The following is a 19,628-nucleotide window of genomic DNA, read 5'->3' as shown; positions in this document are numbered from 1 at the left end:
GAAACATCCTGCAAGAATCCAACAAAGGAAACTAGATGAACACAATGAAATAGAAAAGAGACCTCAGAGCTCTCCATGGAACTAAATTTCAGGGTTCAGTGGAAAGGAGCCCACAGAGTTGGGATGTGAGGAAATGATAATTGCCCCCAATTTTTGAGCCCCCAATTTTGAGATACATAAACAAGAAGAAAATAATTCTCAAACACTTAGTGGCTCAGAAGACATCCAATCTTTTATCTTTCTTGAAAGAACATCCAAAGATGAAATTCAACCTACTCAGATTCATCAACATGGGGAATGAGAAAAATTACAGTAAAAAAATTGGTGGTAACATCATCAGGAACAACACTTATCGACTGAACAGACCATTTTAATGAGCCTACAGAAATGTGGATGGGCTAGGGCTCTGTTCAAGGCATCTGGACAAAAGTTGAAAGCAAACAATTTCAGTATGAATTTAAATCCTTCCTTAAGGGAAAAAGACCCTTTTGAACATAAGAAATTACTCCTTTTGTCAGAAATTATCACCAACTTCTAAAATGTGATTATAACTATGAAAAAAAAAAAAACAAATATATCCACATTTGCCTACAAAAAATTTGGAATAAATTACCAAGAAAAGCTGGTGTTTTTGAATGGTAGAAATATAGATGATCATTTTCTGCTTTTCTGCCTTTCCAAACTTTCCTTAATAAGTACAGATTCCTTTTACAATTTTTAAAAGAAAAAGAAAAACACTTACATTAAAAATCAGTTTTTTTCTATAGCTCAAGTCCTGGAAATACATTTCTTCTGGTGAACTTTTGTGTTGTGTTTTTAATATTTAATGAGTTGATGCATACAAAATACCTGCAGTCGTGTTCAATGCTATTAGTAACTATTGTTTTTGTGATTATTACTATACATAAATGCTATGTAACTCATCATTTTGGAAGGTTATCTAGCTAATAGTTAAAAAATATAAGTCAGGTGTGGTCTGTTGAAGTGATGCAGAACTGCCTAGGTGAGAAGCACTGATACTTCCTAACTGTGGTACCTCATGGAAGTTACTTAAGCTCTCTGTACCTCAGTTTTATGTACTGGCAAGAGGAAATGATAATAATAGCTCTTAATAGGATTGTTATGAGAATTACAAAGCTCTGAAAATTAATGATTGCCACATAATAAGTGCAAAAAATGTGGTGATGGTGATGACAGAGATGATGATAGATGGTAGACAGTGGTGATGGTGTTTCCATCAAAAGTCTAAACTTTTTAGCACCCCTTTTTAATACCCGTTGATATCATCTGAACATCCAATATTTAATAATGATATTAATTCAAGAAAGATATTTCTAAATAATCTAAGAGTTTATTTTTTTAATATGTCATAGTAAAATATAAACTTAATGATGCAAGAGTGATTCAAATCAATCTATTTTCAAGACCTTAGAATGTTTGCACATCAACTAGCTCTGAAGTATGGTACCAAATTTCATCTTTTAAATTAATTATGTATATCAATGCAAACTGTATGTGAGTAAATGTTTGAAGCTAGAGTTTATATTTAGTGTTTTTATTTTTTAAATTTGTTTTAAAGATTTATTTGAGAGAGAGAGAGCATGTGTGCATGTATGGGGTGGGGTTAGGGGTGGTCAGAGGGAGAGAATCCTCAAGCAGACTCACTGCTGAGCACAGAGCCTGACATAGGGCTGGATCCCAGGACCCTGAGATCATGACCTAAGCCAAAATCAAGAGTCCCACACTCAACTGACTGAACCACCCAGGTGCCCCACTATATAATGTTTTTAAAAATGGGAACTAGTACTTTCAAGTACTTCAATATCTATCCCCCTAACATGAAGTCCATTAAGGTTACAAAGATTTAAAGCAGAAGACTCACAAAGTGGTCCCCCTTGCCTCCTGCTTTCCTTATTGCAATTGTGGCAAACTGTTTAATTACCCTTCATACACAAGGGGACTGAATCCTAGAAAGTGCTAAATCAAAATTCCCCAACCTTATAGTGTCCCCTGAATGTGAGATACTATACAACTCTACAGAGAAGCTCATTTGTAATCTTAGCACTGAGAGAAGACTTCGTGATGAACTAGGAGATGTGACATGAGTGCAGTAGTTGCAGTAGTGTAGGTAATACAGTCTAATTTTTCAATTAGATACATTTTCCCTTTATTTGGCATTTCGCATTTCTGTCTAATTGCCTTTTGTCTGCCTTTAAAAATATTGCCCAATTGTCACAATATGCCATGTTATTGATTTTGTTTTATTTGACACAAAGTACTGTTCTGTATCAATTGAATGTTGGCTTCCGGCTTTTCCTTAAGATCAAAAATGAGCTATTTTTCGACTGGAGGCAAACTCCTTTCATGGTTATCTGTCAACTGCCACAGAACAGCCATAGAAACCTCTGGAAGAGTAAAACCTATAAAGTATCATGTATACCACATTTATTTGCCATTGATTTTCTCTTCTGAATTTATGGGAAGAGTCTAATGTTTTGAAATTCTGATGAACTTTAAATGAGGAACAAAATCCACTATTTTTTAAAGCTCCCCAAGAGAAAATCTGAATAATGTGAATCATTATTTTATAATTAAAAAATGTACATCTGGATAATCATGTTCAAAGACACACTTATGTCTTAAAAAGCAAGACTATACCTATGCATTGAGAAACAATACCTGATCATATTGCTGACTTTTCCAGATGTTTAGCTTGAGATTTTTGCAACATCTGCAACTGGAGCTGGTGGCTTCTTTGCCTGTACATCCAAGGCTCACTTTCATTACATAACAATTAGCTTAAATGGCTGGTATTAGACCTATCTGTAGCTTCCAAGGGTAAATGTCTCAGGGGTGATCTCCAAAAGTATAAGGAAAACAAAAGAGCCTTTGCTTCTCATTCCTAGTACTTCCGAAAGACTGCCAGACAACCCCAGAAGAGGCTCCAAGTTCCCAAACAATGAAGTTAATAGTCTATGAAGGATCCATTTGGAAGCTGTCTTCCTTACCTCATTACAAAACAGAGGTTGACAATGAGCTATAAAGCACTGGGTGACCCCATTTCTACACACACATTTGGCACACCGACTCAATGGCCAGTCTTCCCCATCCTGGAATACACGGCCTTCATAGGAACAAGATTCTGAAAGGTAAGAAAAATAAAGATTACTGGGGTGACTGCACTTGCTGATCTCAGGGCTGACTCCAGGTATGTGTGTGCAGTCACATAGGACCCTCTGTAGTCACTATATGGAGGTTTTGGGGGGTTTTGTTTGTTTGTTTTGTTTCATTTTGTTTTTAGAGCAGAGAGAGAATCCCAAGTAGGCCTCATGCCCAACATGGAGCCTGATGCAGGGCTCCATCTCACAACCCTAGGATCATGACCTGAGCTGAAATCAAGAGTCAGATGCTTAACCAACTGAGGAATCCAGGCGCCCCCACTGTATGGAGTTCTTAATAACTTTCTGAGTTTTATATGTGAAGTCTGGTGAGACAACATAATATGTGCTGGGGAGCCTCAGCTCATGCATGGTCCCTCATCCCACTGCCTCCTTGCCTTCTTGAGATGGGTTTCTTGAGATGGGTTTTTTGCTCCCAAACCCATACCCAGTTGATGTGGAGAACAAAGGCAAAAGAAACGTAGGGGGAAAAAATGAAATTTCTTTTGCAGCCCATTGACAAGTACTTAAGACAGGCAGGGAGACTTTGCTTCAGGAACTCTACTGCCTCAATGTTAATACTCTGCTAGAGGCAAAAGGTAGTCTTAGCTGGACATTAGCCCAACCTCCAGGATCCTGTAAGTCTTCTTTAACATATAAAAATCCCTTTGGAAACTTCCTTTACCTTTACCTGGCCCACTGATATGCATCTGGATGGTCTCAGGATTAAGGTAGTACTAGACAGTAGTAAATGGCCTATCCCTAACAGCAGCTAGCACTTCAAGATCCTGGAAACCTTACTTCCAAAATTCCCTACAGATTTACACTATCCCTAACCCCCTCCCAACTTGAAAGTATATAATCAGTCATTCCTCACAACCTCATTGCAGCTTTCTGCCCATGGTCCTCTCCTGTGCTTTAATAAAACCACCTTTTTCGCACTGAAGATATCTCAAGAATTCTTTCTTGACCACTTGCTGCCAGACCCCAAAATTTCACATCACAGTGAACACTGCCACCCTCTACCCACATCAGGGACCTGGATGCAGGTACCAGGAGAATGCATGTACCCTAAGCACCAAGTAGCAGGATGGGGTATGGGGTGCCTGTGGGGTCTCCATCCACCCGGTGAGTAGCCCCATGCCTGAAGCAGTATGACATTAAATAGCAAATTAAAAACGTGACAGTTGAGAAAAACCACAAAGGAATATAAGTGGCTTCCTCCCACCCACTGCCTTTTAAACAAGGGGCCATGCATTCTCATTTTGCACCTAGCAAATTATAAAGTTGGCCCTGGCTGATCCTCCATTCTCCCCAGGCAAAATGTTTCCAGTATGTCTTTTTCTTGGAGGCCAAGGAAGAAGCCTCTTAAAGTGCAAGCAAGGATCCCACAATCTCAGCCAACCTATTGCCACCCCCAAACTCTGTTGTTCAAGTATTTTTACTTGCAGGATTATTTGGCTCAGAGCAGCTGTCAGTCCTCTTCTGGAGAAATGCGTAAAGCAAGCATTGTACTTCCATTGTTTCCTATGCATACTTTTCAATCTCTGTAACCTTTCTCCAGAGTAAAGGAATGCCAGGAATGGAATAACTGGGGATCAGAATGAGGCAGGGGCGCCTGGATGGCTCAATTGGTTGAACATCCAACTCTTGATTTTGCCTCAGGTCCTGATCTCAGGATAGTGAGACCAAGCCCTGTATCGGGCTGCACTGGGTGTAAAGCCTGCTTGGAATTCTCTCTCATTATCACCCTCTGCCCACTTCCTCTCCTCCCTCAAAATAATAAAAATAATTTTAAAATAAAATTAATTAAAACAATAAAAAGGAAATGCAAAAATAGAGCATAGCTTCCAGGTATTATTAAATAAAAGAATAATTTTAACCATTATATGCCAAGAGAGGATATAATGCAGCAATGACAATAATTTGTATTTATCGCAAAGTATCTACTACTACTGAGTTATAAAAATGGAGGGGGACATATATCCCTAAAATGTAATAAAAGAAGTACTTGCACCAAGCACAGATTCCAAAGAAAGGGCCTGGAGGTGTGTCCTGGGCTTGCTGAATGAGGCCTCCATTTGTAGGCAGACATAATCTCCACAGTGAGCATAGAGACAAATGAAAGCTCTGTTTCCTGCTCTGTGTGTCTTGGAGAAAGAAGTTACGTCATCTCAAAGACCAACCGGCAGAATTAGTGCTAGTGATGCTACATGGAGAAGTGATTTGTTCATTCTGTCTCTGCCAAGATACAAGAAGAACTATCTTAGCCTCATGGAGTCACATCAAAGAATCTTGTTCCTCCTCCCTTTGCTTCTCAGGAGCAGCGAAAGCAAAGGGATGCATCTGGCCAGCACAAAATAAATAAATCAGAGACTTGCAGAATCCCAAATTTGGAATGGAGCTTCAAGATCTGTTTCAACCTCACTCTCTGCAACATTGCTTCTGCCAAGTGCAAGGCTCCAACTTGGTCCAATAAGGAACGGGGCTAGGGATATTTGAGCCAAAGTGAGCAAGAAAGAGAAAAGTTGGGATGTCAGCAGGTAAACCTCAGAGGCAAAGAGCGTCTCCTTCTACAAGTTGATACTCACTCCCAGGGCCCACACACACTGGGCAGCAGCTTCCTTCAGGGATGGATTCCAGCTCCTGTGGTCCACACGATAGCGGTGGGCATGGCTGGGGGGTGCATCGGACTTCCCCATGAGTACAAGAGCACACACTGCACGGGGGGTAGGCCCACTCTGTCCCATGCTGGGTGTTGGGGAGAAAAAAAAAAGGAGGCTATTGTCAGAATATAGCTTTCATTTGACCAAACAGAAACAAACCTCTAACACAAATCAAGGGACAGTGCTCAGGAGACATGGAAGGCAGCTCTAGGCTTACAAGGTTAAGACTAGGGTTTACAACGTCCTGAGTCAGAGACCAATTAAAAAACTGAATTTTCTTTTCTTTTCTTTTTAGTATTCCTAAGATTTATTTTTGAAAATTTCAGAAAAACACAGAAAGAAAATAAAAAGCATGCCAACTCCAATCACTTAAAAAATTCTATAAAGCCTACAGTAATAGGGACACCTGGGTGGCTCAGCAGTTGAGCATCTGCCTTTGACTCAGGGTGTGATCCTGGGGTCCTGGGATTGAGTTCTGCATTGGATTCCCTGCATGGAGCCTGCTTCTCCCTCTGCCTGTGTCTCTGCCTCTAATGAACAAATAAATAAATAATCTTTTTTTTAAAAAAAGCCTACAGTAATGTATACACACACATATATCCTGAATTCTTTATAATGGTCCTTTTGTTTTCAATAGCTCTCACTTTGATCCTCCTCCTTCCTTCTTCCCTCCCCCTCCTTTCTTTCTGCCTTACTTTTTACACTGATTAGTTCCCATATTCCTCTTTTCTTCTCCTTCCTTCCCCGGCCCCCATCTTACTCTCTCCTGTTCCAATGATCTCCTGGTCCTGGGGGAAAGTATGATAGCCAACCAGTTCTCCCACCAACCACAGAGCCAACTCAGAGCTCATTTATACACACAGAATGTTGCTAATCTGCTTTAGGCTGGGTACGACCTTCCCAAAGCGAGGATTGTATCAGTGATTTAACAGATCCTTGTTTTGAGTTATATGACTCACTGAGTATCAAAAATATTTAAATGAGCCACACTCAAATGGGATGCAGAGCAAGAGGGGGATGAACCCTGAATGTAAAAAGCTAAAGATATGTTGACTGCTGAGGGAAGTTGCTGTCAAAATATGTTATGTTCTCAAAGGCAGAATGGAATAATAGTGGCCTTTTGCAAGACATAGGGGGGAAAATAATAAGCCTAATGAATGTAATTTTCCTCTTTTGACATTTTCTTAAATATACTGGAAACTGCTATCCTTTGCCTATATTAAATGTAGCATATGATGATAACTGATCCAGCCCAAATCATATATAGATTTCTATTAAAAACATCACACATTCCAGGTGCTCAATCACCTAAATATAATCTGGGGATTACAACTGTGTCGACTGAGAAGCACAGAAAATCAATGTCTTCTTGCTTCTCCTCAAGCCAGAGTCCAGAATGGCTATTCATCTCTCTCAAACACAAAAGAACTGTCTTAACCTAAACAAGTCAGTACCCCATTATTCTGCTAATTACAACCAAGTTGCAAGGATGCCAAGTCTGACATTCTGGAATTAATAATAACCTGTACTATTATTATAATAATGGTAGTAATAGGTAAGTCACAGCCATCCAATTATTTGGGAACTGAGTCCTCACCTCTCCATCACGAAGATTACTTTCTTCTAGGTGGACTACTGAAGCACAAGAGAAAAATAATGCCAAGTATGCATGGAGCCAGATGAACTGAGGGTCTCCTTGGAGGTTCCCAGCTCAGCCCTCCCTGCTTTGGGAACTGTGAGTGAGTGACTTTCTAAATCTCAGATTCCTGGCCTGAAAAATTAAAATGGTATGACAACATTCCCCTCACTGGGTTATTATAAGGATAAATGAGGTAGTTTGTTAAAAAGCGAGCAAGGGGGGAGGGTGGCAGGTAGAGGATGCTCAATCCTCTCTCTTCCTTCCACTGCATTGAGTTTACAGCCTTCCTCCTCCTGTTCAAGCCTATATGCCATCTGTGACTATAGGAATGGACATAATATCAAGGCCAAGTCTTCTACCACCAATTTTTACTTCTGCTATAACTAACTATAAAATTTCAAATTTGGTACAGCATATAAATGGGCAAGCCCCCAACATGGTAATAAACTATTGACTGATATAAGAGAGGAAGTAATTGACCTTTATACTTTGAAAAGCCTAAGCATAAAAGCAAAGAAAGAAACTGTAAGAGAAAATTTGATAGGTTCTAAGTTGAAATTTTAAAAGTCTGTGAAAAATACATTATAAAGTTAAAAGACAAATGACAAACTAATAAAAATTACAAATTATATTAATCAGAACTAAGCTCTATGATGTAAAAGCATTTACAAGCAATAAGTTAAAAAAAATCCAACAGAAAAATAACAATAAGCTTATAGAATATTAACATTATTAATTTCAAAGAAAGATTAATTAAAATAAAATTGAGTAACACTTCTTCATATCAGATATGGGGAAGTTTTCAAAATTCCTAGTCATGTTGGTAAAGCTGCAGTGGAGTGGGATTTTCTCCTTCATAAAGCCTTCCCTCTCTACAGCACCTGGGATACTCAGCTACGTGGGGCCTAACCAAGGTAACCATACTTCAAAAAGAGGCTACAATACCCGTGATACTCCCACTGGATTTCTCATTAGACAGAGACAACTTAAAATTGAATTTTAATGACTACAGATGTCACAGCTTCAATACTCAAAATCTTTAAATGCTTTGACCTACTAATTTCAATTTAAGAAGTTATCTGAAGAAAATGATCAATGATACATGCAAAAAGTTTAAATACAAGGAACTCCATTACACTGTTCTTTATTGCAAAGTTGGAAATATTCTCATGAAAGTTAGAAACTACCCAAATGCCTAATAATAGGAAATCATGTTGTCCAAGGGTGTACCAGGGAATAATTCACAACATGTTATATTAAAAAGTAAGATATAAACTGCACACACAGTGTAAATACATAGAGCTCTACCCATCTACTCATCTCCACTACTACTGCCGCTCCAAAAAACTGAGAAAACAGCAGCAGTGATTTTCATAGTTTGGGAATTACCAGTGATTTTTTTCTGCTGGTACACTTTTTTAGTTTTTGAATTTTCACCATAGACATATTTTAACTTTTGGCATCAGAAGGCAAATTACTGCTTAAAATATCAAATAAGGGATGCCTGGGTGGCTCAGCGGTTGAGCGTCTGCCTTAGTCCTGATCTCCCGGTCCCAGGACTGAGTCCTGCATCGGGCTTCCTATATGGAGCCTGCCTCTCCCTCTGCCTGTGTGTGTGTGTGTGTGTGTGTGTGTGTCTGTCTGTCTCTCATGAATAAATAAAATCTTTTAAAAAAAAAATAAAGTATCAAATGAATCATTCTATGTCTTAAAGTAAAATGCGAAGGCTGCATATGAAACAGCTTAAAGTGAACTTTCTTATTCTATTAAAAGTTAGGAGGTTGCTTCTAAGCATCTTGACATTTCACTTCATTAAAACAAGAGCTTGGGGCAGCCCAGGTGGCTCAGGAGTTTAGCGCCGCCCTCAGCCCAGGGGGTGATCCTGGAGACCTGGGATCAACCGAGTCCTACATCAGGCTCCCTGCATGGAGCCTGCTTCTCCCTCTGCCTGTGTCCCTGACTGTCTCTCTCTCTCTGTCTCCCATGAATAAATAAATAAAATCTTTAAATAAAAACAACTTTGCAATCACACCACTTTCAGACAGAGACCACAAAAGTGAATTACAATAACAACCTGTCAATCACCAAAATTTTTTCATCTGTAAAAATGAGAGGGCTGTGTTAATTTCTTCAGTACCTTCAACCACTCTAATGATGTGAATCTATTATGTAACTCAAGAGACACAAAATGAGGCAGGATATTCCCCCTTCACAATAAGCTTGAAAATTATGGGAATAACGACAAACATTTGGTAGGGGGTTTCCAATGCTTGATGTCAAAGCCACAGAGGATCAGATGTTGATCCAAAATGCACAGAGTGATGGAGACAAATTGTCCCACTGCTCTCTTGGGAAAAAGTCACATAAGTCCCCAGTGACGCTGCTGTCAGCAGAAGGAGACTAGAAATCAAGGGGTTTGGCACATGTTGACATATATAATTTTAGTGTAATAGCAATAATTATATATAATATATATATAATTTCCTAGTGTTCTCTATACTCATTTACAAAAGCCTTATTGTTTATAAACACTGTAGCAGCAAAGAGAGCTTTGTAAAGTCAAGGAATAATAGATAAACACAGTAATGCTCCCAGATCTGGTTTTAGCTGTGTCATCCTAACTTCATTAATACCTTTTGAAAATACGAGATTTTGACTGGGGACAAAAGTGCATTCTGCAGACAACACTTTCAATATGTTCTTCTGCATAGCCAACTAATAAGTCAGCCTGGCTGTTGACATAAACCCAAAGGAAAGATAAGGTCATAAAGTATTTGCCTGGCTTGTTGATGGAACAATAAAATAATTTTTCTTTGTATAATCTGCTCCTGTTACGAAGTTATAGATTCAGAATACTAACTATCTGGGAATGTTGAGTGCACATTATAATTACATCCTCTACTTTGAAGAGAACAAGGCTGTGGAATTCAATATTCATTTCTACCTTCACACACACAAATTAGTGTTCCTTTTAGCTTCCCAGACAGGCAAAGCGAGCAGCCCTCTCCCTCTGTGCTCCTTCATTCAATTGAATGTGGGCACTAGGGCATTACCGCTTGCCACTTTCTTTTTCAGGGATGCACTATCTTCTCAGACCTGACATTATCTGGTGAAGGGATTAAATTAGTAAAGAAGAAAGAAAGGGGACTGATGGTCCTTTTCCCTCCCTTTCACAAGCTAATTTGTGGGGGCAAAGAACAAGGAAAAGCATTCCAACACTCTTTAGGAAAACATATTTCAGGTTTGTCTCCCTGAATGTTTGGCAAGGCTGGGCAGAGATCCAAACACTAATTTGAAGGGACAGCTTTGGGGAGGTCATGGATGAAATAGTCCCCCAAATGCTGGCTGTTATAAACCCATGTAAGACTCTCAAATAACCTGGAGGCAGCCAAAAGGCTCAAGTGTTTTCCTAAATTCCAGGGAAGATGTCGGGACTTGTCTTGACTCATTAGAATGCCAGTTGTGTAAGATGCTGTCTACCCTGCAAGCAAAGGCAGTCCTCTGGTGAGGCAACACCAATTCATTAAAGGGTGGCCTTCTGGAGCTGCCCCGTGTTGGACTCATCCTTTACTTTCCTTTGCTTCGACCCCATTCCTTGGACATAGTATCACTTCAACTAATTCCCCTCCTCCTTGTCACACTCACTCTATGCTAAAGCCTCTTGTAAAGCCCTCTCTTAGGGGAAAGCTTTCACCTTGGATCATGGTTCTAAAGTTCTTAGAACACTGGGCTGTTTTGTAGCTAGAGGGAGAGAGTCTCCATGACCACCTCTTATATCCCCTTGGGATATAAGCCAGAGGCTAAAGACAAGATTACTGCTGTTCAGTGAGAGAGGAAAGTGCTCTGGATGGTTTCACAAGCAAACCAAAAGGGGCAAACACACACACACACACACACACACACACACACACACACACCAAACAACAAACCCTTCAAGAGTCAGGAGAAAAAAAAACTTGTGATACAAGAGACATGGTGAGATTCATAGCAAACCCAGAAAAGTATTTAAACCATGCAAGAAAACAAATAATATTAAGAAGGCTCTGGAAAGAATCTTGGGGAAATGAACAAAGTAAGAGAGGAAGGAAGGGCAGAAAGAGAAGAAATGTGATCATTTTGACTTTATTAAGATCAAAATTAGATTTTTTTTGTCTTGACTTAAAAAAAATCATTCTTAAAAAAAAAAATCATTCTTCTATTTCAATTTGAAGTAGACCACTAGAGAATTTTTCCTTCAAAATACAGTTGCTGAAATTCAGCCTTTCTCTCACTTACATCAAGTACCAGAAATATAACATTTTTGAGGAGTACATTTTGAAAGCTGCATATGGGAAAAGGACACATGGATATGTTCTTACCCAGTTTAGAGCTTTCCATGTGATGTATTACAGCAGAATGGGGAGGGGGGAGGGGGAGAGGCAGGAAGAAGGAGCGCTTTCCAAACTCCTCCAGAAAAAGCTGGAGGCCAAGCAGATTTCATTTCTTAATTAATCCATCAGCAGACCTCCGGTCCTAGAACCACCCAGCTACAGAAGTAGTTGGTCAATGACCAACGTGCCGTTGGAACACAGACATAGATAAGTTGGAGAAAGGATTTATTTGCTCGTTGTGTGAATCCTGCAGTCATCAATGTTTACTGAGCACCTACTCTGGGAAAAGTTCAATGCTAAATGCCTGATTAGGTGGGTGGCAAGGAAGATCACTACAAAGATGCAGAAAATACTGTCGATGTTCTCAAGCATTTTAGGCCAAGATAAGACAATAGCACGTGTGCACAAATATAACACAAGAGAACAAATGATGAATGTCATTAGAGACTTAGTGAATTTTGATTTTGTGTGTCCCTAGAATTGCCACTTACTTAAGATACCTGATTGTCCCTTGACCTTATTTTGGATCCTGTATATGCCTTCATCTGAGAGATTCAGTGTGGGTTTGACTTTATACCACATACCTATTCAAATCCTTACCACCTGGCATTACTTCTGTCACCACTGTGCTCTACAACACTTTTCATTTCACAGGCAATCCTCTTCGGTGGCATATACCACTCTTCATAACACAGACTGAATTGAATAGCTAAGGGTGATACTTGCATGGTATAAAGACATTCCCACCATAGATCCTGTTTGGGTGTCTTTCAGCAACTTCCTGGTAATTACCAGACAATGACTCAAAGAAGATGATCCTGTCCCATGGGGAAAGTGCACTAGGCTCACTGAGTTTTAGGTACACACACTGACTAGCAGCCTAGAGTGGGTATATCAAATCCTGCTAACCCAAATGGGCAGAGGCACTAACCTGGGGAGAGTTTTGCATCAGGTAGAAGATAAAGGTTAAAGCAAAGAGCCTCTTTCCACCACATCCAACTTAACCTACTGCCTGGGGGTAATCTTGAGGTATAAGCAAAGATGAACTGTGTCCATTCCATTTCCAAGTTCCTATTATAAACCTTGCAATGGTACTTTTTAATCAGGACTTAGTGTCTATAAATGAATCCTAAAGGATCTGGAATAAGAAAGTATAATAAAAGAAATTGAGGATTGATTTCTAATACTGTGGTTCTAAATGGGGTAGATGCACTGTTGGTGGGAATGTGAACTGGTGCAGCCACTCTGGAAAACTGTGTGGAGGTTCCTCAAAGAGTTCAAAATAGACCTGCCCTACGACCCAGCAATTGCACTGCTGGGGATTTACCCCAAAGATTCAGATGCAATGAAACGCCGGGACACCTGCACCCAATGTTTATAGCAGCAATATCCACAACAGCCAAACTGTGGAAGGAGCCTCGGTGTCCAACGAAAGATGAATGGATAAAGAAGATGTGGTCTATGTATACAATGGAATATTCCTCAGCCATTAGAAAAGACAAACACCCACCATTTGCTTCAACGTGGATGGAACTGGAGGGTATTATGCTGAGTGAAGTAAGTCAATCGGAGAAGGACAAACATTATATGTTCTCATTCATTTGGGGAATATAAATAATAGTGAAAGGGAATATAAGGGAAGGGGGAAGAAATGTGTGGGAAATATCAGAAAGGGAGACAGAACGTAAAGACTGCTAACTCTGGGAAACGAACTAGGGGTGGTGGAAGGGGAGGAGGGCGGGGGGTGGGGGTGAATGGGTGACGGGCACTGGGGGTTATTCTGTATGTTGGTAAATTGAACACCAATAAAAAATAAATTTAAAAAAATAAATGGGGTAGATGAGCATATTGCCCCTTAGGGGCAAATCTGGCCATGTCTGCAGACATTTCTGGTTGTCAGGACTTAGGGTGCTACCAGGATCTAGTGGGTAGAGGTCAGGGCTACTGCTGAATATCCTACAATGCATAGGGCAGTCCCCAAAACAAAGCCTATAATGTCATTAGTGCTAAAGTAGGGAAACTCTACCCTAATGGAAAGAGCACTGAATCAGGAGTAAGGGTTCTAGGCTAGGTGATGCCACTTATTAGTAATATGACATTGGGCAAGTACCTCATCATCAATACAGGAGTAATAGTATCTGCTCTATTCACTCAGGGTTGTCTGTAACTATTGAATGAAAAAAATGTGTGTGGTACACAAGACAAAGTGGCTTATTATTATTCAGCATCATGCCTTCTTCAACATCAATATTCTCAAACTACTCTTTATACAGACACAAATTCAATCTACAAATATTTACATAGGACCTATGGAATAAGTAGAACTGTTTTAAATTTATTCAAGTAACCCAAATGCCCATGGAAATCAAATGCCCCTCAAATCAAGCTTTAGGTCCTCTGCAGCCCAGACATTTAAAAAAAAAAAAAAAACCAAAACAAAAAACAGACCTCTCTTGCCAACACAGGTTTAGCAGTCAGCTTTCCTTCATCAATGATCTACAGGCATAGAGTCAACAATAGGTCAGAAAACACTTACCGCATAGATTTTCTTTTCATGATGGCAAGATCCAGGAGTCTGCAATACACACTCAGGGCAGCACTGGTTGGCAGCTATTTGAAGCACTTCTCCCTGAGCATTTAAAAACAGTTCAGCGTAAAACAGCGGCAACAAACACACTCAGAGTGGCTCACCGGACCCCAAGTCATCTCAGATTCACTAAATTTCATGAGTTTCCATGGGTGACAACAGACAGGATAAACCAAATAAACTGACAAAAAAGGATTCTGTCAAGATGAGCTTCTCTCAAAGTTAAACCAAAGCCCCTTGAGAAAGTAATTTCCCTGAAAATTGTCTACACCTCGTCACTAGTAATGAAGTGGGGCAGTTTATTCACTAGAAATGCTCCATCCTTAACACAAGGAAAGAAGTTAGGGTAAGAGAAGGGCTGTATCTCCCCGAAGGGGTTGTTCCCCTCTGCTGAGAGGACTTGGGGTCAGGGAGTGGGGGAATGGGGTGGCCACAGAGCTGGCAGGTCTTTCAGGTATCCTATGGAGACCTGATGCAGTCAGCAGGGAGGGGAGGCTGAAGCTCCAATGTTCGCTTTTACTGGACAGAGTAGCGAGGCACACAGGGCAGGAACTGAAGGACAAAGCTAGGGGAGGAACAGCATTGGTGTGGAGGCATCATGTGTAGGGTGGGGAGCCAGGTAGAATTCCTGAGCTCCAATAAAGATCTACATTGTTTTCCAGGCCTCCTGTAATTCCAATAGTGTTTTCTATCAAGATGTGATACTATCAAGGGAATGGGCTACCACATGATATCCTAGGATTTATTGGGAAGTTGTCATGTTAACTAACCATCCATTTGCCACTGCGAAGAATCCATCTATCCAAGGGTCATTAAAACTGTGGAGCAAAGATCATGTTTGTCTTTGGGGCCCAATGATCCTCTGACTCATCTTGCTTCTCCACTTAGATATCTTAGTGTTTCCACAAGTCTTAAACATGTGACAGGATGGGTAATGAGTGATTTTGACCAAAAATGGTAAAAGAGCCTGCATCAGCCAGGGAATCATGGCTTGTCCACAGAATAAAAGTCTACAAAGAATTTATCCAGTAGAATGAAAAAAAAAGTGTGTGTGTGTGTGTGTGTGTGTGAGAGTGTGAGTATTAATGTTTCATTGGTATTTGGGGCTGCTTCCATTAAAATAAAAAACTGTACCTACAAGAGAATTCTAATTTTATATAACTACATCCTTAAGAATGGGTGAGAGGGATCCCTGGGTGGCGCAGCGGTTTAGCGCCTGCCTTTGGCCCAGGGCGCGATCCTGGAGACCCGGGATCGAATCCCACGTCAGGCTCCCGGTGCATGGAGCCTGCTTCTCCCTCTGCCTGTGTCTCTGCCTCTCTCTCTCTCTCTTTGTGACTATCATAAATAATAAATAAAAAAAAATTAAAAAAAAAAAAGAATGGGTGAGAAATAGGACTAAGATTTTACCACTGTTCATCCACTAAACAGATAAATACAATTTTATCTAGCAATACTGAGCACCAAATTCTTCCTATTTGCTTGATAAAAGATAAAACATACAATATGAGGTTTTATAAAATTGTTCATACTATGTGACATTAATGACTTTTCAGAAAAATGCCCTCTGAACCCAAGAGGAAACTATACTTCTCTGATTTTCACTAGGTCAGTAAAATATAGAAACCACATTAGCCTCATTTGCATTAAGAATTTCACACAGAAAATAAGACAATCCAAGTGCTGTTTATATTCTAACATGGAAGCAGGGACCAAGGGAGAAAGGCAGGTAGAATGGAAGATTTCAAGGAATATTTTGCATCTCCAAACTAGTTTTTTTCTATAAAAACTGATTTTCATATTTGGCCCTCAAAAATCATTTCATAAATATAATATTCTCTATTTGTGAGTGGCAGTGGGGACTTAAGTCCCCAACTTAAGTCTAACTATTGCTGTGATAGAACATAAAAAAGGTGATTGGGACTAAAGGAAGAGCAAAGCACTGTGCATGTGGGAGCTTAGAGAAGGAGAGATGGAGTTCTGCTTTCTAACCATGTGACCTGGCATAGCCTTGTGAGCTGTAACACATAAGCTTAGGCTGCACATTGGGGAACAGTAGAAAGTAACCATGTGGGCAAGAGGTAACAAGGAAGATTGTTAGGCTTGCTGGGCAACACCACTTGCCCAGGATCTAGAAAAACCAACCAAAAGTAATTATGATGATTATTTGGTAATTATAGCTAACACTTAACTGGGTACTTAGAATCACCAGGTACTCTTCTAAGCATGTATGTGTATAGACATATACATACTTGTGTATATGTGTGTACATATATACATATATATGATTATGTGTGTATATATGTATGACACCTATGCAACTAATAATAGTATTTACCTAATTAAGTTGTAAGAATTATAGTATGCGTAATTAGGCAAATACTATTATTAGCTGCTTGAGGTTTGCAGCTGAACCCCCACCATGTACACAGTGTTCCTTTGTTGTTGTTGTTGTTGTTGTTGTTGTTTTTCCCCCACAGTGTTCCTTTGTATGGCATTGTCTTCTACACATATATCTTCTCCAGAAATCCGGAGAGGATTGGTCCTATAGGACTGGGTTAAATAATCAAGGTTCTAAATACCTCTGTTCTGTTTTTCTCAATCTGTCTATCTCTTCTCTCCCTCTCTGTTCCTATTTAGCTACTTCTAGATTGACATAGGAAATGGATATAGAATCTATTATATATGGACAGGATGCATGGATAGATAGATAGATAGATAGATAGATAGATAGATAGATCTGTTAGAATTGCCATTGACAATAGGTTATTTCCGGTCAATCCACAGATAAAACAAATTGTAAAAGGGCTTTTAAACATTGTTAAAAGATGAGAGTAACAAAAGTTATTAATAATAATTAAAAGGTGCAATGGTGATTCATTAACCTGTGCCATAAACTAATGTAAGTATACCACAGCAGTTTTGAATAACAACACATGCTGCTAAGAAACACAAAGGAAAACTTAAAGCAACACAGTAGAGTAGAAGTTACATTGGGTAATGAACCAGGGACTACGGTTTTGTCGTGGCTGTGCCACTTACTAGCTCTGTGTCTCTGAGCAAGTGACTAAACCCCAAATAGTCTGTTTCTTTGTCTATAAAATGAGAAAGTCTGACTCCATGAATTTCAAAGGCTTCTTGAGTTCTATCATTCTATGATCTATTTCATTAGTTAAAATAAAGACCCAAGTACTCTGTGATACCCTCAACATGACCTTGGGGTTGGAAGTTTCTTATGGTTGGATCATCTGATACAACCCTCTCATTTTACCCATAAGAAACCTTCTTAGAGTTCATAGTCTTCAATTATGTCATTCTTATTACTATCCTTCACCAATTTTCTGATCACTCCTTTGTACTCACTAAAGACTTGGCTCAGTTTCTTTTTACACTACATCTAGACATGATTCTAGACAACTTCAATGTCCATGAAAGTGACATCCTATCCTTGTACATTCTTAAGCACCTCAATTCATACAATTGATTCCATTTCAATTCATTCCTCCACTTCACTTGAGCTCCCCATGGTCATGGTCAATTTTGGAACCTACCTACACTCCAAATTATTCTATACCAGAAAACTTCAACTCTCTGAATATGAACCTTCTGGGCTTTAGCTCTTTCCCACCCTCACTCTCCCTCCTATCATGTCTTTCAGAGAGCTCCTTGAACACTTTTTCCCTTGTAGTCATTCAGCCCCTAGCTGGCCTCATTTTCCTAATCATGTTGGCCTCAATGTCCAACACTTCCTGTATATCTACTTTTTCTCTCCATTAATATGGCAAAATCCCAGTACCTGACCTATTCCACAATTTGTCTTATCTTCCCTTATACTTGGCTAGTAAACATTGCTTAGAAAATCACTCCATCATGCAGCTTGGTACCCCCACAGTTTCATGATCTCCTGCTCCCATAGGCCCTTAACATCACCCACAAATGCTCTATCTCCACCTTTAGACAGTCCCTTTAACCCCTCATGACAGCTCCTAAATTTGCTTTCAGTTCCCAACTGAACCTCTAAGGCTTCACAAAGTAAGATTAAAATATCATTAGATATGAACTATTTCAGTGCCCCGTCTCTTTTCTTACTTACAAATTTAACTATATCTGTATCTATCCATAACTTTTTCTTTTCACTTTTAGAGAATGAGGCTAACCTCCCCATCTCAAGCTCTGGATCCCATACACTCTATTCCCTAAAACCTACTCCTTCTAATTCATTCATTCTGTCTCTATCCTCCTTACTCCACCTCCCACATCTTCAGCTTCTCTCTCACTTCTAGGTCATCTTTCTTTTCCTCCTAGCATGATCATGTATCTTTCATGCTGATATCAAAAACAAAGTCCTCTCCCTTCTCTTGTTCGGTCACTCTGCAAGTATTGATTAAGTGTCACACACTGTGCTGTTTGACAGGCTTCAATAGTGAGAAGACAGAGGAGAAAGCAGACAAATAAATAGGCATTTGCAGTCCGGCCAGGGGCTATAGTAAGAGGAAGCACAAAGCACCATGGCAGCACATATGAGGCTTGAAAGGTTGAGGATGGGAGGTTCAAAGGAACTTAATAGATGTACCGATGTCTGCCTAATGCCCCCATTTCTCTTCTATTCTCAGCAAAGATCCCTTAAAGAGTAGCCTTTACTTGGTTTCCTTTCTCCACTTTCCATTCACTCTTCAAACCTCTACAATATAGCTTCCTCTTGCACCGCTCTACTGACATCAACATCAGCTTTGGCCTGTGATCAACACTGTTGATACAAACTCCTTCTGGAAACTCTCTACTGTTCTGGTCACCATAATACCTCTCTCTTACCTCTGTGACTATGTCTCTTCAATCTTCCTAAGTTCCCTCTCTTATGTTCACCTCCTTGTAAATGACTGTGTTCCCCAAATTGCATCTTTGATCTTATACTCTTTCTAAAGGTTTATGCTACTGACTATATGCTAACAATACCCACATGATATTTCCAACTTTGTCTTCTCTAAGCTTTAGACTCATATATTGGCCGCCCTTTCAACATGCCCACCTGGCTCCTCCACAGATACTTTAAACTCAACATTCACAATGAAAGCATCATTTTCCTTCCAGATAGAATGCTTTTCCTCATTATTCTATATTTCCAAGATCAGTTGGTGGCTCAGCTAACCAACGAGTCATCAAACCATACATCTGGGAGTCATCTCTTCTTTTCCTTTCCCTCACCCTCCT

The 19,628-nt window shown here is 39.8% G+C and overlaps 1 protein-coding gene across 1 annotated transcript in view; it reads right to left on the bottom strand.

Annotated features, from left to right (window-relative positions):
* FRAS1 (Fraser extracellular matrix complex subunit 1) overlaps positions 1-19,628 on the bottom strand; it is a 434,524-nt gene that overhangs the window by 259,945 nt on the left and 154,951 nt on the right. The window contains exons 4-6 of the mRNA XM_049104909.1: positions 14,370-14,462; positions 5,750-5,909; positions 3,009-3,142 (exon numbers count right to left, since the gene is read on the bottom strand). Coding sequence (XP_048960866.1) covers positions 3,009-3,142; positions 5,750-5,909; positions 14,370-14,462 — 387 coding nt within the window. The remainder of the gene's footprint in view (positions 1-3,008; positions 3,143-5,749; positions 5,910-14,369; positions 14,463-19,628) is intronic.

This window comes from Canis lupus, chromosome 32, assembly GCF_003254725.2.
Source record: "Canis lupus dingo isolate Sandy chromosome 32, ASM325472v2, whole genome shotgun sequence".
NCBI classification, from domain to species: Eukaryota; Metazoa; Chordata; class Mammalia; order Carnivora; family Canidae; genus Canis; species Canis lupus.
Note: the sequence above shows the minus strand (reverse complement) of the source record. Positions and strands in the feature narration are given on the sequence as shown.